General features: G+C 51.0%; 8 protein-coding genes across 8 annotated transcripts; 4 read left to right on the top strand and 4 right to left on the bottom strand.

Moving 5' to 3' along the window:
- Positions 1-18: 18 nt before the first annotated feature.
- On the top strand, positions 19-1,718 carry F5J12DRAFT_806422 (tRNA-specific 2-thiouridylase). Its single transcript, XM_051744614.1, has 9 exons — positions 19-165; positions 212-273; positions 321-458; positions 509-606; positions 655-722; positions 784-1,056; positions 1,103-1,286; positions 1,335-1,490; positions 1,544-1,718. Exons 1-9 carry the CDS (start codon positions 63-65, stop codon positions 1,674-1,676), a joined length of 1,215 nt encoding a protein of 404 aa, XP_051603639.1. The 5' UTR covers positions 19-62; the 3' UTR covers positions 1,677-1,718.
- Positions 1,719-1,776: 58 nt separating this feature from the next.
- Positions 1,777-2,931, top strand: F5J12DRAFT_806410 (D-Tyr tRNAtyr deacylase-like domain-containing protein). Its single transcript, XM_051744613.1, has 7 exons — positions 1,777-1,864; positions 1,919-1,981; positions 2,046-2,085; positions 2,140-2,287; positions 2,343-2,421; positions 2,471-2,514; positions 2,563-2,931. The coding sequence occupies exons 1-7, from the start codon at positions 1,822-1,824 to the stop codon at positions 2,710-2,712; spliced, it is 567 nt and encodes a 188-aa protein (XP_051603638.1). The 5' UTR covers positions 1,777-1,821; the 3' UTR covers positions 2,713-2,931.
- On the bottom strand, positions 2,932-4,802 carry F5J12DRAFT_806402 (uncharacterized protein). Its single transcript, XM_051744612.1, has 6 exons — positions 4,576-4,802; positions 4,451-4,522; positions 4,126-4,400; positions 3,564-4,065; positions 3,330-3,513; positions 2,932-3,269 (listed from the first exon to the last, which is right to left on the bottom strand). The coding sequence occupies exons 1-6, from the start codon at positions 4,771-4,773 to the stop codon at positions 3,016-3,018; spliced, it is 1,485 nt and encodes a 494-aa protein (XP_051603637.1). The 5' UTR covers positions 4,774-4,802; the 3' UTR covers positions 2,932-3,015.
- Positions 4,803-4,968: 166 nt separating this feature from the next.
- On the top strand, positions 4,969-7,446 carry F5J12DRAFT_903542 (uncharacterized protein; the record flags this gene model as incomplete). Its single annotated transcript, XM_051748414.1, has 9 exons — positions 4,969-5,249; positions 5,434-5,698; positions 5,762-5,884; positions 5,939-6,121; positions 6,169-6,278; positions 6,313-6,608; positions 6,700-7,183; positions 7,265-7,351; positions 7,413-7,446. The coding sequence occupies 9 exons, from the start codon at positions 4,969-4,971 to the stop codon at positions 7,444-7,446; spliced, it is 1,863 nt and encodes a 620-aa protein (XP_051603636.1).
- A 1,803-nt stretch (positions 7,447-9,249) lies between these two features.
- Positions 9,250-10,310, bottom strand: F5J12DRAFT_715037 (uncharacterized protein; the record flags this gene model as incomplete). The annotated part of the gene is made up of 3 exons (XM_051740923.1): positions 9,250-9,822; positions 9,874-10,142; positions 10,199-10,310. The coding sequence occupies 3 exons, from the start codon at positions 10,308-10,310 to the stop codon at positions 9,250-9,252; spliced, it is 954 nt and encodes a 317-aa protein (XP_051603635.1).
- A 316-nt stretch (positions 10,311-10,626) lies between these two features.
- Positions 10,627-12,131, bottom strand: F5J12DRAFT_806379 (uncharacterized protein). Its single transcript, XM_051744611.1, has 7 exons — positions 11,805-12,131; positions 11,567-11,674; positions 11,449-11,491; positions 11,367-11,387; positions 11,288-11,319; positions 11,089-11,232; positions 10,627-10,910 (listed from the first exon to the last, which is right to left on the bottom strand). Exons 1-7 carry the CDS (start codon positions 12,074-12,076, stop codon positions 10,739-10,741), a joined length of 792 nt encoding a protein of 263 aa, XP_051603634.1. The 5' UTR covers positions 12,077-12,131; the 3' UTR covers positions 10,627-10,738.
- A 298-nt stretch (positions 12,132-12,429) lies between these two features.
- F5J12DRAFT_806376 (uncharacterized protein) lies at positions 12,430-13,604 on the top strand. Its single transcript, XM_051744610.1, has 6 exons — positions 12,430-12,690; positions 12,772-12,796; positions 12,854-12,945; positions 12,974-13,192; positions 13,248-13,291; positions 13,348-13,604. The coding sequence occupies exons 1-6, from the start codon at positions 12,638-12,640 to the stop codon at positions 13,398-13,400; spliced, it is 486 nt and encodes a 161-aa protein (XP_051603633.1). The 5' UTR covers positions 12,430-12,637; the 3' UTR covers positions 13,401-13,604.
- Positions 13,555-18,511, bottom strand: F5J12DRAFT_903538 (uncharacterized protein; the record flags this gene model as incomplete). The annotated part of the gene is made up of 13 exons (XM_051748413.1): positions 13,555-14,238; positions 14,293-14,506; positions 14,563-14,808; positions 14,844-15,164; positions 15,212-15,315; positions 15,340-16,151; positions 16,252-16,829; positions 16,887-17,078; positions 17,200-17,795; positions 17,854-17,934; positions 18,020-18,040; positions 18,092-18,160; positions 18,254-18,511. 13 exons carry the CDS (start codon positions 18,509-18,511, stop codon positions 13,555-13,557), a joined length of 4,176 nt encoding a protein of 1,391 aa, XP_051603632.1.
- Between the last annotated feature and the right edge of the window lie 57 nt (positions 18,512-18,568).

Here is an 18,568-nt window from a genome sequence, read left to right as displayed (position 1 = left end):
GCTCGGCACCACGCGCCACGTGCGTGTGTACGAAGTACTCCTAAGCGGACACGCTGCAGTCGATGTCTGGCCCGCTCAAACGGTGCTCTGCAAAGAAATTACTGAAACCCCGCGTACGCTACTACAATGAGGCCTACTCCGGGGGTCCACTTAAAGGAGACAAGGGTATGAACCCATTATTTTGAGTCAACAATGATTCTGACACGTCCAGTGGTCGTCGCCATGTCCGGTGGAGTCGATTCTTCGGTCGCTGCGAGACTCCTAGCAGAGCAGGTAAGTTTACTCTGCCGTCCATTTTGAAGCGCGCTGATCCAATGCAGGACTACGACCTATCTGCTGTTTTCATGCGAAACTGGGATACACGAGACGAGTCGGGGACAGACATTGGCTGTCAGTGGGAAAAGGACTGGGAGGACGTTCAGCGCGTTTGTCGCATGCTCGACATACCCTGTAGAATGGTGAGAGATCAAGTTATTTGTGATTGTGTCGCGAATTTCTCCCCCCGCAGGTCGACCTACACCGTCAATACTGGACCCAAGTATTTGAACCATCACTGAATAGTTGGGAGTCTGGTTCAACGCCAAATCCTGACGTTTGGTGCAATAGGTAGGGGAAAGGAATCAATTTTACGCATTCGAACTTACCCCTCGCCAGAGAGATAAAATTTGGCGCCCTCCTACGGCACTTGGTCCAAGATTCACAGGCGTTGTGGATGGCAACGGGTATATGAGTTCATGGAATCATTCTTCGTTATCGATTTTTCTTACTGGAATGCGGGAATAGGTCATTACGCCCGAAAGGACTGGCAAGAACATAATGACACTCTTCTGCATCGACCTAGATTACTCCGTGCGCGCGACTTGTCAAAGGATCAGACTTATTATTTGTCGTCGATGCCAGAGAGCAGCCTAACTCGCGCGCTCTTTCCTCTTGGCGAAATGCAAAAGAAAGAGGTCAGGAAGCTTGCCTCAAATTGTGGTTTGCCGACCGCCGTCAAAGAAGAGAGCATGGGAGTCTGCTTTGTTGGGGAGAAGCGGAAATTCAACGAGTTCTTATGCAAGTACCATTTCGCATTATGTGGTTTGCAACTAACTCTCCCCAGCACGTTATATACCCCCAAATCCTGGTCCTATCATAGACATGACCAATTCTCAGCAAATCGCTACACATCATGGTCTGTGGAATTACACTATCGGCCAAGGTGCCAAGATACGTGGATGTAGAACACGCATGTTTGTGGCGAAAAAGGATCCGGAGACAAATACAGTTTTCGTGGTCCCAGGGTCGTCAGTGAGATAGTTATCGTATGTTCTCAATTCCTTACAGCATTTTAGGCACCATCCAGCACTGCACGTTAATACTATCCATGTATCAGATTTTGACTGGATATGGACGGACAGCCCGCCCAAAGGACTGCAGCAACCTTCCGGGATGACGGCACAAGTCAAGTATCGACATTGCATGGAAAGCGAAGACTGCGTTGTACACGGGTCTGTGATGCTATTGTCCCCTTATCCAATATTTAACAATTGACAAATATCAGGGATGAGAATGGATTGCGGATAACATTGGGCGCTCCGCAGAAGGGTATCGCTCCAGGTCAGGTAGCAGTCCTATATCTTCACGATTGGTGTCTTGGTTGTGGGGTTATCCATGGAGCAGAATTCAAGGAATGATGCAACTGCGATATTAGTGTTTTTTCGAATATGAGCATGTTTTGTAGCGGAGTTCCACCATTTGGGGTAAGCGTAAGCCAGAGATGCGAGCGTTGACCACACTACGTTCATATTACGGCGGCATCCTAGACAGCTTGAGTCTACCATGAGGGCGGTCGTGCAGCGCGTCGCCTCTGCATCCGTTACTGGTAAGACAGCAGTGCAATCCCTCGGCAGACAGATTTGGCTGAAGGCGCATCCAGTCGACGGCAAAGTGATCTCTAGCATATCAAAAGGTTTGATGGTGCTAATTGGCATTGGGTCTGGTATATTTCTCTTATTGTTTCGATCAGGGTTTCTTCTTCTGATAATCCCCGTCCCGTAAGGCAGACGATACCCCTGCTGATATAGATATCTTGTCCAATAAGATGTGAGCCAATGTTCTTTGTGCGGGTACTAGAAGCAAAGTATCTAATCACACTAGTTTGTCCCTTCGGGTGTTCTCAGATGCCAGTGGGACCATGTGGAAGAAAAGCGTCAAAGACATCTCTGGCGAGGTGTTATGCGTATCGCAATTCACTCTGATGGCCAACACTAGCAAAGGAAATAAGCCCGACTTCCATCGCGCTATGGTAAGACTCGAAATGACCAAGATTGGCTCGGACGATAGTTAGACTCATCCTTCAGTCCTCTGAGTCGTCGCGGCAATTTTATTCTGCCTTCCTAGGCAAGATGCGCCAGCTTTACGTTGCAGATCGCATTCAAGGCAAATGGACTTCTCCGTTGACCTTTTTCCAATTCTAATACCTTTATAGATGGACAGTTTGGCGCCATGATGGATGTGACCTTGACGAACGAGGTTCTTACTTCTTGATAACTGATACACTCTTACTCATTGACGGCCAAGGGTCCCATTACTTTCACCCTGGACTCTCGGAAGTTCGAGTACGTTACCCCTATGACACACAACAACGGTGGCCGAAAGGTTGAGAAGCCATTGAAGCCGGGAAACTCAACTTTGACGCCGGTTGATCTAGAGATTGCTTCGGATCCATAATGACGGTGCTAGCTGTTAAACTACTGTACCGCATTGGTGGTTCATAACCTTCTAATTCTCTTCGGGACCGGTGTCGCACCTACTAGTGACATTTCATCGGAAGTCGCTTATACTTCTACCGGTGAGGCACGGTTCTTAAGAGTGATTCCAACATCAGAGGCGTCCTGGTTTTCGAGAATATGGCATACATCCTCTAGGAATATTGCATGTACTGTTTTGGCTGGTTACCGAGTCACGCAGCAAATCGTGCAGTATGATAATTTGTGAAGAGGTGGGATTGCGGTACACCGGCAGAATTGCGAGCTAAAGCATACCTCCAACCATACCCACGATAGTCCTCGTCCTCCAGCGTACATGTCTTTCCGCGCCTCGCCACGGTACGGCGCATTGCCATAATCCATTAACTTCTGCTTGAAGACTCTTCCGAAGGGCCTCTGAGGATGTCAGCATGACAAAGGATAGTTCGGTGTCCAAATTTGCGGAACGGGAATTCAAGTTCGTCGAACCGAAGAGGGTGAGGACTGGAGGTGAACTTTGCGAGGGAGAGAACCATATGCCTACGGTAGTGTGAGCACATGCCAGGAATCCGCTTGGTAGGCGAAGATGTAGCTTCTCACCCTTCGCATGGTAAGTCCAGCCTTCTCTTACCCACTCAGAAAGCCGAACGGCGCTGGAAGAGTCACCTTCGGGACCGGCATCTCGCCCGGCAGCACGAACTGCTCGCATGAACCGTTGTTCCAGTAGAGTGTATCCTTCAGGTATCAGGCCAGATAATCCATGGGATCCGTAGAAACCATTTGCCTCCATGGGCTTTAGCATGTCACTATAACGAAAAAATAGGTTCGACGAACCTGCGGACTGGCGACCAAGATGTTGCAACCGACGGAGGATTTCAAAATTTGTTCCTGATAGGGCCGGTACAGACCGAAATAGCCGCTCGTTAGATTCATTAAGGGCGTAGGTACAACGGAAGAGGATATATATGGCGCTAGATGTTGGAAAAGCAGAGACACCGTACGTTCTTCCTCTCGAATATTGAATTGGCCCCCTTGGATCATGGGAAATAAGAGCACATCGCCACTTTTATGACGGCATGTGGCCGACGTTAAGTGACTTGACTGGAACTTCGAAAGCGAATGTTCCACGAGCGGTTGAATTTTCCAAGGATTAGTGCAAGGATCAGGCCATATTATTACCGGCTCAGTGGATGCCGGATCCGGAAGTGCTAACTGATATGAAAACCCAGATATTAGGCGCAAGAAAGAGAAGCAATAATCGGCGAGAATAGGTTGAGAATTAAAATGCAGGTACCGGTCCTTCCTGTTCGTGAAATACGACCTGTTCAAATTAGCGCTGTTACAAGATAAGGACGTATCGGTGAGTGAGGGATACACTACGCAGTCGAGCACCTACCCACTGACAATGACTTCGTCGTCAGAGCCGTAAAGCTTTGCATGCCAAGTGCCCCAGCCTTCTTTGAAACGTGGAGGTACTACACTTGTTGCCAATCGGGAAAGCATTGGACTGCGAAACAAAGACACGTGCACGCGTTTCTGATGACTGCGCAAAAGCGGGAGAAGTGCAAGAACGGGTGAGGAAGCGCCGGGACGGGTGGAACGGTTGTAGTCTAGAAGCAAGTACACGTGGAGGCCAGGGTTTTCTCGCAGTGCAGAGTCTAAGGCATCAAGCTGTCTGTCTGTGGGATCACGTTTTGGGACACACAGTAAGATTGACACACTAGTTCGCGTTCCTCTGATCCTATGTACAAGGAAGACAGAAATATTCTCCTACGTGCCCGACGTATTATTCCCTTCAAAGACAGACGGATCAGTCGATTACACGTGTACTATAACTTAGTCTCACCAGCAATCTAGAGTAAAAATGAGCTGGCTCATGGAGTATATGAACGTCCTTGGAAGCCAGAGAGAAGCACGGCTGCTTAACAGCCAAGGCTGAAGCAAAGTCGCGGAGACAGGGATGAAGCTGCTGTGTGGTGATGTGGCGACGACATGAAAACGACCTGCGGAGGGCTGCAGTGCACCTTGCGTTGAGCACCGACATGTCCAGAATTTTATTTTTGAGTAGATGGTCAGGTGGAGGGAATGCTGACTAAGCCAGGACTTGGGTGATGATATTGATGACGGCTAAGAAGCTGAGACAACTCGAGTCGTCCTCGCGCTCGACCCTGACACTGGACGGTCATATATTAACTGTCTGTCTAACAGCACCGTTGGCCTACCACAATCGACACTTATCATGGATCTCAACGTGACGACAGAGAAACCCTTCCGCCTGGTCTCGCGACTGAAGAAGGAGTCCTACAGGGCACTCACTGCGTCCTCCACCCGCTGGCTTTCTTGCCTTCGTAGGCTGAATGCATTACTCGGTAGGTTTGATCCTCGCAACGCACGCGATCTCGATGCTGGCGAGGGTGTCCTTGCTGCCCGTCCGTCCAACGTTCCGGCGTTTAGCCCCCTCCCCGGACCTTGGGGCTTTCTGACTTCGGGGTACATCGTAGGATTAGCCGTTATGGTATTGTATATTCGGTCGTCATTCCTGCCCGCCAGCTCATGTGTATCATATCAAGGCAATATTGCTACATCGTATTCAGAACATCGTCGTTCCGCCTCGACACCACTTTCCGAACCGAACCCCGTTGCAAAGAAATAGGCCGTTCTCTTATTTGCTACATTCCATCTTCCCTCTCGATCTTTCCTCAAGTCGAGTTCGATTAGTTTTGCGTACTCCGACTCTGCACTTCCTTGGCAAATCACTACTCATATGGGTCATCACGCTAGCACAAACGGCCAACAAATTTTCATTCTTGGGCTCGCCGTGGCTACTATCCTATGGGAACTGGGTGGCACACCAGGAAATGGCGACCCTTTGCTGGTCCACGTTCTGTTCAGTGTGTGGAGTCCTCTGCATGGAAGCCTTGACTCGTGGCTTAGAAGGAGGGACCAACAGCGGATCCCCATTTAACCTGGTAAGTTGCACGCCACGAAGATTACAGGCACCGGAAACGAGGCTCATCTTCCTGACCTGCTAGTTTGCATATGCGTTCTTATTACACATATATTCATCCCCGATGACACATGGCAACAAGCTCGATGGACTTCCGTCCAGACCTGACAAACACGTTGTGTTTACTATCATATTACCCCTTCTACACGTCTGTAAACTCTTGCGTTGCGTTGATTACCGGTGATTCTTACCCCATCCTCAGCTCACCATCGTGCATTGTCTAGGAATCAAGCAAAAATGGTCAAATCACCGTCTTATCCCCTCAGCAGTTGTATCTTTACTCGGTCTCTTTCATTTCCATGCTGTCCTTTGGTTCTCCAAGTCATCATATCCACTCCTTAACTATATGCCCTGCCTCTTCGAAACGATCTTGCTGTCCTTCATCGTCCTCGCCTGTCTTCTTGAATGCATTGGCACAGTTCGTCACGGAAGGGCTCTATCACACGGCCACTATTTGGCCATCACTCCGTCCTACTTCCGAAATGGGAAGAAGATTTTTCCATCGCACTTCTCCGGTTGGGTACGGCGAGCCTTGAAGCCTCGTCAGTTGCCTGGGTTCGGGAACGAGGTCGGAAGCGTGTCGGCGCTTACAGCTCCGGCTGCCAACCCGGCTGAACGGGGAGCAGTCGAGCTTGGTCGGTATGGAGTCACATCTGTTTCGCGAACATTTGAAGGCGAAGGGAGGAACCGTCGGCTGAAGAAAGGGTTTGCGAACGAAATTAAGTGCGTCAAGGCAGCCTCGGTTGACAGTGATGTGTGGTTGGACATGACCTGGTGCCGTGAGTTTGCAAGGTTTGGTGTCGGTGTGACGCGATGCGTAAAGGGCCTGTACACGCGAGTCTGGAATTTTGCTCGGGGCAGGTCTGGGTCGGGTGGACGATTATCAACCCCTTCATTGCCTTCGACAGATAAGGACGCCGACGACAATGACTCTCCTCCGCTTTCCTGAGAAAAACCCCGAAGATGACGAGCAGAATACATACGACAAGTTTATCCACGGTGAAGAAGTGAGCGACGACGATCACGACGAATTCGAACCAGGAGACAGTTCGTCTCGGTCACCTTCCCATTCAAGCAGCTCCTCGCCCTGGAACAGCGCCGACGAAAGCGATTCTCAACAGGAGACTATGAACCTCTACGCTGACCTGTCCTCCGCTGTGCCCTTATCGACGTCCCCATCACACCTATTGGCACATATGGCGGACACCTCTTCCACGCCGCTGACGAGGCGACGGTTCAGCCGGATGCTATCTGGTCACTTGGCGACGAGCTCGCAAAACCAAACTGAGGATGAGTGGATGGAAGTAATACGTGCACGGCGGCCAGTGTCCATGGCAGCGACTAACTCGAGTGATAGCTCGATGGGATCGGGAAGCTGTAACGAGTTTAGACACAACTGTGTCATTTGTACAGTAGAACCACGCCAGATTATATGCTGGCCATGCCGGTACGTGCATGAATCCTTTACCCGTACGCCCGTGATTAGGTGACGCTTGAATCATGCACCTGTGTGTGTGGATATGTGCAGGTGCTTTGCGTTATGCGACGATTGCCGGGAGAACCTCGCTTCCCGCTCCTCAGCTTCGAAGCATATGTGCCCTTGTTGCCGACGAAGGTGCGTACCTTACTTCTTGCGGCTCGGGGTGTTTGCCCGGCTGATAGACCAATTTATCTAGTGTGGAAGGGTATTCGAAGATCTACATCCCATAGGACTGCTCGAGCAGTGCCATGACATCCCAGTACTCTTAAGCCTACCCCGCCGCTGTACCACCATGTCGCCTCAATAGAACGCTGCCCAATGATCACATGCCGCTTCGTACTTTACCCTGCGCAATACGACAATTCGAATTAACCAAAGCACGTGCAAGCACAGCTTTGATGCCATGTTCCTGAATCTACTCCTGGAGTGCAACTACACGTGTACCATCCCTGAAGGCCTAAGATCGACGTACATACGTGCAACATGGCCAGACTGATGTCAAAAGTCACTGTCCCAATACCTTTGGAAACCAAGTCGCGTTGGTGACCCTAGGCTCGTTTGATGGGCGGTGATCGTGTTGACGCAAGAAAAAATTGTGCTTGAATGTTTCGCCATTAGCCAGTTCCGAACTCCGTCGTCCGAAAACTTACGAGAACTTGATATTGCGGACGATAGGCGCAATCCCCCCTGTCTTTGTTCCCGAACATCATTAGCTATGGATCGGTTTCCGCAACGTAGGCCGAATAGTCGGGGCATGAGGGACACCGCAACATTGTGAGTCTGCCGGTTCGCCCGGAAAACGTCAAGCATAGGTATCCTAGAGACTATATTATTAGTTGTTTCGTGTGTCGCGGGGGGCGAAGTAACCGGTTCCCGCTATACGCGGGTTGCCAAAGAAGACTGTAACATCTACATCGTGGCTCGCTCAGGAAGATAGATGGCTATGGTGCACAATAGCAGTTGCGTGATCCTCGAGTCACTGAGTTCATTCTGTCCTACACGTCCACATCGGCAAAGTTGCCGGATTGATAGGATCTCGAATACTCAGCTGCGCCAGGGATAAGTTAGATAAAAGTAGCTGCGCATTGATATTTGAAGGACTTGGTACCACCTGAGTTCATGTGCTCTCGCAGGCCGCAGTGACTGAAATAAGCGAAATATCGCCTGCGGCCTGCAAGAAGCCCAGAGGTAGTTAGTGACATTAGTGATTTGACAGTAAGGGAAGTCCAATCGTCTGCGGGCGGTCTCCACTTAGGGCACCCCATCATGATGGCTGTCACGGTGTTTTCCTCTATGGCTGCTCCGTTTCCGACGCTCTATCCACTCTCCTGTGGGTCTCCGATCTCGCCGTGTCGTTTCGCCCGAGTAAGTTCCTGGTTCCTCTTCAAGTTAAACCAATTACTGTACCTGTGTAGAACTTGACAGGACCGCCATTGGATTAGATAAGCGGTACCATGGCGTGACTCAGCACGAGTCTTCCGCTGAATACTATTGACGTTATTCATTACTGAGATCTAAGGATCTTAATCATCAGATTATTACGCTGTCTCGGGTGAAAAATACTACAGTAATACTCACCATACGGACGAAGTCATCAACGGACGACAATGACACATGCTCGACTCGGCCGATTTACGAATGAGAACATTCGGCATGTCACATATCCATTACTAATCACTAGGCCCAAGTTCGTGTGCACCCTCCCAAAGGTTCGTTGGTCTGGCCACGTTGTAATGATCCGGCGCCCTGGGTAACGTCGTACAGCAGGTACAGCCCTACGCGTGGTACGACATGTATTGCTATACACATCCACACCATCCTTCACTTGCAACGGGCGGTGACATGTTCAGTTCAAGTGCCTTTCAATTTCAAAATAGTTCATTGACTGATGATTGTTATAGCTTAGCAGTTATATTCAATAGTGCATATCAAGGGTCTAAATTTGAGGGCGAAAAACGAAAGGAGAGGAGACCTTGTTGTGAAATGGTAAGGAGTGCGAAAAGTGATTAGGCTTGGCAGGCAAGGAATCGAGTTTACGCTGTAGCCTGCGTCATAGAATTTACTGCGAAGCGTGAATGGTGGCGAGGTTTATGTAGGTATGAAGATGCTGATTGTGGTGGAGCCATGTGTGAATGTGAATTCGAGGGAGGAGGGAAAGCCCGCAAGATATCGAGTGTGGAAGCAGTTTTCGGTGGCACCGGAGGAGGTACGTCTGCAACCACCAGATCAACAGGTGGTTTATGTGTCGTGCCATCGGCGGTGAATACGACTGGTTCTGGGGTGCAAGGCGAGGACGAGCTTCCGGAGGATGAGGATTTGGGACTAGAAGGTGCCAACTCGGGACAAGTGGCGCTGTGGTCATTCTGACGATGAACTGGATGAGTGGAGGGCGCGCGAGCCAAGTGGCGTTGGTGCCTGTAGCGGTTTACAGGGAGCGCAATGACAGATAGGGAGTCGTGGTGGCTTAAGATATCGTCTTCGGAGATAGACAGCTCGAAGTCCAAGACTTGGAGAAATTCGCGCTCGATGCGACCGGTGTCGCGTTTTCCGAAAACGCCGGTGCAGAACGCCCATTGCACATTTTTGAGGGTAGAATCATGAAGGTACTGCAAACATCACATCAAGATCAGAACAGTGGGAGAGGGAAAGAGGCATACTTTGTGAGCTATTATGAGAGCGCCAAGGAAGACACGTTCACAAGCCCATTCCTCGAGGGCAATTTGAAGATGGGGCTTGGCACGGTTGATGTATACGAGGGTGACCAAGAGGGTTGGGATAGATACCTCTGCACGAGTGAGGACTTTGGTCACGAAGGTTGTGAACGGGGTGTAGTCAGAGTGGCGGGCGACAGAGCGACCCCGGTGTGAAGACGAGGGACGGCCCATCGCATAGTTAACGGTATCTGCGGTGCAATCGACCACATATTCTGTGGTGGCGGTAGGTGAGACAGGGAGCCGAAGTAAGATAAGCGGGCATATTTACCGATGATGGACCTGGAGAGCTTGATCTCGAGCAAGTCGAGCAAGGCGGGGGAGTGGAGAGCAGGGTCCACGAGACTGGCACTGTGGACGGTGGGACGGTGGAGGGCAACCATGATGCTGATGAGGATGGGTGCTGAGGAGGGACTAGAAGAGGTGGCAAAGAGCACATGGACTGGGAAGAGGGGGGGATATATAAGGGTTGCAAGGGTGACGAGAAAGGCATGATTGTACTCTGACGAAGAGAACGACACACACCCGAGTCACAGCTAGCCGCTGTGAGTGCGTGGGCACACAAATGTCGACGACACACCCGCACGGCTCCATTAGAAAGCCGGATGTATTACCTAATTACTATCCCAAAAGCTATTACTCTCGGCACCATCTTCGGCACTGATTTCTCATCTTACTCTACCGTCGGCATGACATAATCAGCCTCGTTTTGATCTGCCCCCCGAACAGGGCGGGTCCCGTATACTTACACATATGTACACAAATATACATACACGAGACCTTTTCACTGTCATGAGTCGATCCGCCCCATTCATGCACCACCCGATGTAGCACTACTCCCTCCTGAACCCGTCGCCACTTTGCTTCCACGATTCTTGCTGCCCTTTGGTCGTCCTCGAGGTCGCTTTGCTATAGGCTGTACATCCGGTGGCGTGTCACTCGTTATACGCTTCTCCCCATTCATCCGGCGTTCACGTAGGTACCTGCGACGTCGCATGTCCGTTGCATCAGCACACATTCTGTATCGCAGAAAGCAGATAGCAACCAATCAAGGTTGCCCTTGACAGTCGATCCGGTCCCGGATCACACCAAGTAAGAAGACGGATCCGCCATCATCGCTCTCGTACACAGGACAACGATCAGATACAGTGGCCTACTCACTGGGATGTCTTCTCGTCTAGCGTTGTCTGAAGAGGTGGCAGCGGAGGCTGTCCAAGTTCGACCCGGAGACGGTCCACGTCCCGTTTCGCAACGGCATATTCCCCCTCTTGGAGCGCACCAACTTGTTGGCGCAGTTCCGCGCATCTGTCGATCTCCTGTTATAACGGATGGTTTCAGCAGACATATATTAAGCACGTACTCTCGCGCTAAGGACGCCTCCATCAAGTCGGCCTGCACGGGGCATTAGAATGGGGCAGGTATGGTTGTTGCATGCATACTTTGTCGCGATCTGCGTTTATCTATTTAAAGGATGACCCATTCGATTAGTGATTTGATGCGACGGGGGTAGACAAGCCGGACCTCCGCCAGACAGTTTAAAAGACGTATTCTCTCGCTATCAAGTCTGCAAGAATGTCCACCGACAACGGACGTCAGACCACCAGAACGCGACATGCTATATATGGTCAGAGAGACGTACTTATTCTTCTGTTCCCTGATATCTTGTATCGCCTTGTCCTTTTGCTCAAGTGTAGCATGGGCAGATACGATGTGCGCGGTGTGCAACTGCAGTGTCAATGAGTGTTTCCTGAAATAGTGTCAGTCGGTCCCAAAAGGATATATGTACAGTACCAGAGACACATCCATGCCCCCGCTCGCGCCTCGTCTTCGGGAGACGGAAAGTACATGTCAGCAAGTAAAGCAAAATGAGAACCCACTTCAACTCTGCCGTCTTGGCAAGGTGGACGAGCTCGCTGGCCCAGTCGCCAGTTGCGACCAGTGGCTGAGGTTTCTGGTGGAGTGGAGAAAGAGCTGTAGTACCTGCATTGCCAGCAACGCCAGCGGGGTTAGTAGCAGCCATCGCGGTCGAGGTGGTAGACTGCGTCGTGGTCGTCGCATGTGGTGCGACAGTGCTTGGACCTGCAACAGGGGCACCGATTATCGTCTGGCCATAATCGGTTGACGTCGATGCGGCGAACTGCTGATACATTCGACGGGGCGAGTTCGCGCGTCTATTACGGTTGAGGAAAATGGCAGAATTAGAGGGCTCCGGGGTCTCGTCCTCCTGTGGTCAGGTCTTTGGCCTACCGGGACCCCGAGGATGATTAACAAATGCGGAGAAATAGCCCCTGTACTCGCCTGCCCATTCATCGTCCTTCCATTTCACGAGTTCATATATGTATGTAAGTATGTGAATAGATGATGGCTCTTATCGTAGTGGAAGTGGGCGACAACACCATTTATGAGCTGATAACAGACAGAAAACGGTTTGGTGCGTCACACGACGTGAGAGTGCAAGATATGAAAAGGTGGGACTCCACCGCTCCACCCTGGGAATGACGACTTTGTTCCTTCACGCTTTCCTCATTTTCCTTTCACAGGAAATATTCTGCTGACCACTACTTATCTCAGGTGCCGCCGGATAACCACCCCAATGGTACTTCACGATATTGCACAGAACCGTGATACCATCCAAATTAGGCAATATGACACGAGGGTACTGTCACTTCGACTGGTCTGCATTGCGTCCACTTGATTCAAGAACAAAAAAATGAGCGTCCTAAGAGCATTCTCTGCGATGGACATGTTCAAGTTCAATAACATGTGAGTCTTGACAGATATTATCCCAGGGCGGTGGAGGATGGACTGTCAGACACTCATTCGTCTTGCTAACCCAAGTTGAAGCAACCTGGACATTTGGACAGAGACGGTAATGAGTCGCTGCATGTGATGACCCATTTGCGCAACCTGATTGGCATGCTCTTAGTACGGAATCAACTTCTATCTCGACTATCTCGCTCGCTGGCCGGACTTGTGTTGTGTCCAAGAAGCTCCCAACGGTCGCATGATGGGCTATAGGTACGCTTCTTGATCTCCCTCCCTTCAGCTTCTGCTCATATTCACGGCCCGTAGTCTTGGGAAAGGCGGAGGGAAGCTCCACTGAATGGCACGGTCATATCACCGCCCTTACTGTGGCCCCCGAATATCGGCGGTTGTCACTCGCTCGAAACATGGTCTCCCGTCTCGAGCTCGTGTCCGACCAACACTACAAGGGCTTCTTCGTAGATCTTTATGTGAGATGTAACAACGCTCTCGCTGTATCCATGTATGAGGGCTTCGGCTATTCCGTCTATAGAAGGGTCAGGGAATATTACGGCAAGTCTAGGCGTGGGGAGAGGTGGCCGAGATGAAGAAGACGCTTTCGGTGAGTCTCAATGTTGGCTTTGCCTACCGTTGTGGTTTTCACCGTTCATCTTACAGATATGCGGAAACCCCTCTCACGAGACCCTCAGCGGCGTTCCGTGCGGGCCTAACGGACGTGAGATTGTCGTGAGTGCGGGTAGTGTGTCCTGATCCTGCACTCCCACCTTAGACACATCCGCCCGCTTCATGTGTAACTTATCGATCTCCACTCATTTACCCAGTCACAAAATTAGCTTTCACACATATCGACAGTATGGAAATAATTCATATGCTTAGCGGGGGCGGTTCGTCAGGGCCTAGAGCTGCAATTTCCTCCTCGTAGAACCTGAGAAGTGCTGCTTTATCACCACAAAACTCCTGGAGCCTCATCCGGATCCTCTCAGCTGCTGCTGCGGGCCTGGGATCCCTGCTTTTGAGTGTCGTACCCATCCTCCCACTACCCATGAGGCGGTTTGTCAGGAAGAGAAACCCCTGTGAGTCCCCTAGCACCTGAACGAAGGCAACTCCTGATCGGTGTACGAACTGTGAATACTTGAACGGTGCCCTGCGATAGGAGTATACCACGTCCACGTCGCGGGGATACATATTAGTCGACTCGATATCGACAATGAACCCAAATCGCTTCAACAGCGCATATTCCATGTAGTGCGTAGTCTGTGTTCCCTCAGGGACCCTCCTCTCCAAGTCTGGCACGACAGGAATAGGCAGGGATAAGCGTATGGGGAAACACGACTGAAATGGGTTGCGTTCCCGGATGTCGCTGATTTCAGTTACGTACGCTTCAACAAGCTTGAGCCCATATTTCTCAATAGTTCTGCCCCATTGACGGAGCATGTCGTCGATGCATCGAGCAGTCGACCCGATCCACTGCAACTCAAAATGGAAGACTGTGCCAGGGTTCTGGATGATGTCATGGTGCAGAATAACCGACTCCGCTTGGTCGCTTTTCTGTGATACATCAATGTCAATATGTCTATAATAAGGTGGGAGGATAGGGGTGACCTTCGTCAAATCGGCGTCGATGATCATGCTCTGCGTCAAGATGAGTTGCCTCTTATTTCGCTTAGGGCTGATTCCACTTGGTTTGCTCTGGTTGGACATGCTATAACCTCGCCCGGTGGAGGTGTCCTCATTAGACGAGTGGCGAGGCTTGTTGAACCAACCTCTGGGCGTACTGACAGTTGCGCACTCTCCGTTCAGCTGGTAGAAGTAATGCCTGTTCCGACGGGATGGTTATGAATCAATAACCATGATATAGGACCGTCAGCTTACCCATCCAGAAATCCATGCCGGCCGGTGCAGTGGACAAATAGACCTTGCTCGAGAAGTCTAGTCCCCCATTCCGCACCCTGCTCCCTCGACGAGACATCCCTGAATTCACGAACGAGCCACGACACGAAGTCGAATCCAGTGAACGAATCTGGAAAATTCATTCTATGCCACTTGTGCAACTTGATCGGCACCCCATCCTCCTCTCGCATTGCCTTGGCGAATCGCAATGAGAGACATATCCGCGATCTCCCGCTCGCTCTTCATTTTTTTCTTTAATGGACCTGCAGGCATGGATTTCATCGAGTTGTGCCATCAACGATTCGTCCACAACGGAGTGCACGGGTCCCAGAGTAGTCGGTAGGAACCGCACAGGAGTCATTTGTTGACCGCGTTCGTCCAGAAATTGCCAACGGGCTTTAGTAAACATCTCTGCCAGCTTGTCGATACCCATCAAACGGATTTCTTCTTCGTCCAGCTTCTCACCAGATGGACCCGTATATACCTGAGGCGGGTCGGCAGAGGGAATTACTACGAACCTGGTGCGCCAGTATCGCAAGGACTCGTTGAATTGATGTTCGTATCCCGCGACCAACATGTCTAGCCTTTGAGACGTCAAACAGACACCTTCGGGAGATGACAAACCGCACACCTATTCCAGCCATAATTCTCAAGACCATGAGATACGAACTTGGTCTGGAGTTCCGTGTACCCAACCCCCAGCTTGGGCCAAATCAAGCACTCGTAATCAATTGGCTGAGAAGGTGGCATCCTCCTCACGTACCGCCGTACCTGGATCGCCTCCCCCGTATACGACAGTCGGTGGATCTCGTTGCTCATACTCAGATACACAGGGTCATTAGTAGAGAGCAGCACCTCAGCCGCTCCACCCGGTTTCGGCGTTGCGTCTTCTTCACCCAGAAACGACTTAGAATGCCGCGTGATCTTCGCGTTTCCATCAGTTGCGGTGGCATTGCGCGGGCGGATGACAAACTGGAAGCCCTGTGCAAGTCGGACCGCCACCATGCCGCGCATCACGACTAATGCCCATGCTCGACGAATCTGATCCACCGTCCCAATAACATTTGGAGCCTTGACCATAAATGAACGCATCTCCGTGGGGTCCACTACAAAGTCGTACGAAAATACGTCATAAGAAGACTCGAGCTCAGCATTGCTCGGGAAGTGCTCCACAGTGAGTGGGAGGCAGGCAGGTGTGACCATGGAGGCCCACTTTACCTCGTGCTTGTATACTGGCATCGGGAAAACGTGTTTCCAGCGGCTGGCGAGCGAAGACTGCGCGTAAGACACAGCAGACTGTGGACGCGAAGGGTTCGCATGCGAGCTCGTGGATGGGAACGAAGACGAAAGCGGAACATTTAAAGATGTGAGCGTTGCTCTACGACGCACCCCGAACGATGTGTCGTCGCACTGCGGGCTGTTGAGTGGCGAGTGCCGCCTAAAGGATCCGTGGTGCGGTATCGCAGAGTCTTCGTCATAGGTACGGCTCACTGTTGGCCCGCCAGAGGCAGAATGTAGGATAGCCATTGGTCGAGGAGAACGAGCGATGGAGACTGAAGGAGTCACTGGAACTGCGGGAGCTCTCGGGATCCGGATGGAAGGTGTCGGGGTAACCTGACCCCCGCTTGAAGAAAGGTCGTTCGGCCTTCGGTGCCTGTGGCTCGTTCGCACCTCTAAAGGGATTGTAGAACCAAGACGTAGCAAGCTTCGCCAAGCGAGACGAGGTGGTCTCAGACGTCGTTGTAGGACCTTCCATAAAAGCGGAGGGTACGGAAGTCCTCTCAGATCTCAGGGAAGACTGCGAAGGTGACGTGCTACGTCCAGTTAACGAGTGAATTAGACTGTCATCGCCTTCACGGGGTAAATCCATGAAAATCCGTCGAGGGCTTTCTAAGATGGGTGCAATGCGGCTCGAAGTGATCGACCCACGCTGCGACGCCATAGCCCTTCTCTCACTTGCTGTTGATGGACGATGGGTGAGAGTGCCAACCGTTCCATTCGAACTGGAGGCATACGAAGTACGATTAATGTGCAATGGCCGAGGTACTTCCTTGGAGACAAATACTTCCATGTCAGCTTGCTCTGCTTCCGCTGCCGTCGGAGCTCTATGCTCTACAAGAGACTCCCTTGGGGGTGAAGATGTTGGATCACGAATTTCCGGGAGGAACGGGATCTCGATGTTTGCAAGGACGTCATGTGCGAGCAGACCTAGCATCTGTATTTCATGCATTTTGGCCCTCGCGATGAACCTGGAGATGGCAGGCTGTTGGGTTGGGCCTACCGAGGGAAGGGGTAGCAAAACTTACCTGCCCTGTCGGAAGGGAAGATCCATCTGCTTATCCCAAAAAGTGACACCGATCCAGAAAGGCTCCCACCAAAACGTCACCTTTTCCCGCCTTGTCGCATCGTTTGGGATCTCGTCTCCGCCCCAGAGCGGGTCGGCGGTGCGGCTGCCGTTCTTCCCGTCTTTATCAGGTTTTGGATCGTAACCCCGAAAGCTGAAAATGGGACTCTGGTGCAAAGGCCGCTTAGCAAGGCAAACCAGATCAAGGCCAAAGCCGTGGTCAAGCATTCGCGTCGTCGTGAGACGCAGAAGGGGCTTCGACACTCGGAAATAACCTGTCCCCGGGGTGATTAGGATAGTTGCAGTTCCAGGTCAAAGAAAGGGATCGATCGATATAATGAGTTTCGTTCGGGTTCAGAGCAAGGTTCAAGGATTCAAGAATAGGTCCGTCGTGGGCATATGATATCCTTCCCACCAACCGCGCCTGATCTGGTGTAGTAGACTCCACGAATGCTTGATGATAATGGTGAGTTAACAGGATATCGCGTTGGAATGCCCAGAACGAGTCTTTGAGATCAACAAGGGTAGGTTTCCAGTCATTGATGACTTCGAGGTCTGTTATTACCTTGTAAAAATCTTTGTACCAATTGCCGTCCTCGTCACGACGCAGGGGGCCCGCCGCGTACTCAAGTTCGGACTCATCATAGAAAACTCTCGAAATCAGCACGATTGTGACAGTATGGTTTGTGCCAGCTTCTCGCCATTTAGCAAATAAAGCAGGGAGATATGAATGAATAATTTTCTCGTTGTAGCGCTCTCCATCACCAGCGAATTCCCAAAGTTCGCGGCAAACCTGGATGAAGATGGTCACTTTGGCAGATAGCGACCGATAAATGGCTTTGGTTTTTGAGGTTACATAGCCGGCCGATACCTGGAATAAGTGATCATGCGATTACGTCCTCTGGTACGTGAATATGAAAAAGGCTCACCTTCTTACCGTTAACGTAGATATTCTGTACTTTGGCGGCTATGACACCAATAAAAGATATCTCCTGCTCGACGAATACGCACTGGCCCACGAGATGTTCACCAAGTCTCCACATGTCATTACGACCCAAGGTACTGGTCCTGAAAAGTAAACTCGATATAATCGACCGAGTACTCCTCCCTGTCCACCTGGCAAAGGAATTCAGTGATTCGGCGCCGAACATTTGCGACAAACAGCACCTTGGTTACTGTGACCTCAGTGTTGTTCTTCAAACCAAAGACATCCGCGGCATTCTTAGGAAGTGAAATCTAAATGAGTAGTGAACTGTCATGCAGCTGAGACCCATGTAGAAAACAGTAACCTGCAGTGTCGGGTTTGGAGCAACCCTCATCTTTTGGAACGGTGAAGAGAATCCCGGAAAAGTCTTCGGATTGTGGCGCAGTTATGCGGAGGACATCGCCCTCCGCCACACCAGGCCACCAAGACTGGTTGAAAATGACTTTGGGTGATTCCTTCGGTTCATGGACCCAGGTGTTTAGAACCTTGAAATCCCCATGTTTCAAAGGGGCTGGCGGAGGGTTTCCAATGGTAGACTGCAATGTGTTCGATCTCCTTCGGCCATATTGAATGGTCTGCGAGTCCGTGCGTGCGGTGGTCATATCATGACGTTTTTGAACTTCTGGCCTGCCTTGTCGTTCGCGTGTTTATCGATGTCA

The sequence above is a fragment of the Pisolithus orientalis genome, assembly GCF_024613125.1.
Source record: "Pisolithus orientalis strain OTSU chromosome Unknown F5J12scaffold_4, whole genome shotgun sequence".
Lineage (NCBI taxonomy): Eukaryota > Fungi > Basidiomycota > Agaricomycetes > Boletales > Pisolithaceae > Pisolithus > Pisolithus orientalis.
The sequence above is the reverse complement of the archived record's forward strand: the minus strand, read 5'-3'. Positions and strand labels throughout refer to the sequence as shown.

What these genes read in the sequence shown, in the direction of transcription:
- F5J12DRAFT_806422 (XM_051744614.1), top strand. Translation starts at nt 63, where the DNA reads ATGTCTGGCCCGCTCAAACGGTGCTCTGCAAAGAAATTACTGAAACCC. An exon ending in TCGACATACCCTGTAGAATG is followed by an intron (nt 459 to 508) that starts GTGAGAGATCAA and finishes CTCCCCCCGCAG; the next exon opens with GTCGACCTACACCGTCAATA. An exon ending in GAAGACTGCGTTGTACACGG is followed by an intron (nt 1,491 to 1,543) that starts GTCTGTGATGCT and finishes GACAAATATCAG; the next exon opens with GGATGAGAATGGATTGCGGA.
- F5J12DRAFT_806410 (XM_051744613.1), top strand. Translation starts at nt 1,822, where the DNA reads ATGAGGGCGGTCGTGCAGCGCGTCGCCTCTGCATCCGTTACTG. An exon ending in CGCCTCTGCATCCGTTACTG is followed by an intron (nt 1,865 to 1,918) that starts GTAAGACAGCAG and finishes AGGCGCATCCAG; the next exon opens with TCGACGGCAAAGTGATCTCT. An exon ending in GATATCTTGTCCAATAAGAT is followed by an intron (nt 2,086 to 2,139) that starts GTGAGCCAATGT and finishes TAATCACACTAG; the next exon opens with TTTGTCCCTTCGGGTGTTCT.
- F5J12DRAFT_806402 (XM_051744612.1), bottom strand. Translation starts at nt 4,773, where the DNA reads ATGTCGGTGCTCAACGCAAGGTGCACTGCAGCCCTCCGCAGGTCGTTT. An exon ending in GATCAGAGGAACGCGAACTA is followed by an intron (nt 4,401 to 4,450) that starts GTGTGTCAATCT and finishes ACAGACAGACAG; the next exon opens with CTTGATGCCTTAGACTCTGC. An exon ending in GACGAAGTCATTGTCAGTGG is followed by an intron (nt 4,066 to 4,125) that starts GTAGGTGCTCGA and finishes ATCTTGTAACAG; the next exon opens with CGCTAATTTGAACAGGTCGT.
- F5J12DRAFT_806379 (XM_051744611.1), bottom strand. Translation starts at nt 12,076, where the DNA reads ATGTATCAGCAGTTCGCCGCATCGACGTCAACCGATTATGGCCAGACG. An exon ending in TTTTAAACTGTCTGGCGGAG is followed by an intron (nt 11,388 to 11,448) that starts GTCCGGCTTGTC and finishes TCCTTTAAATAG; the next exon opens with ATAAACGCAGATCGCGACAA. An exon ending in TAAACGCAGATCGCGACAAA is followed by an intron (nt 11,320 to 11,366) that starts GTATGCATGCAA and finishes TGCCCCGTGCAG; the next exon opens with GCCGACTTGATGGAGGCGTC.
- F5J12DRAFT_806376 (XM_051744610.1), top strand. Translation starts at nt 12,638, where the DNA reads ATGAGCGTCCTAAGAGCATTCTCTGCGATGGACATGTTCAAGTTCAAT. An exon ending in AACGCTCTCGCTGTATCCAT is followed by an intron (nt 13,193 to 13,247) that starts GTATGAGGGCTT and finishes TATTACGGCAAG; the next exon opens with TCTAGGCGTGGGGAGAGGTG. An exon ending in AGATGAAGAAGACGCTTTCG is followed by an intron (nt 13,292 to 13,347) that starts GTGAGTCTCAAT and finishes TTCATCTTACAG; the next exon opens with ATATGCGGAAACCCCTCTCA.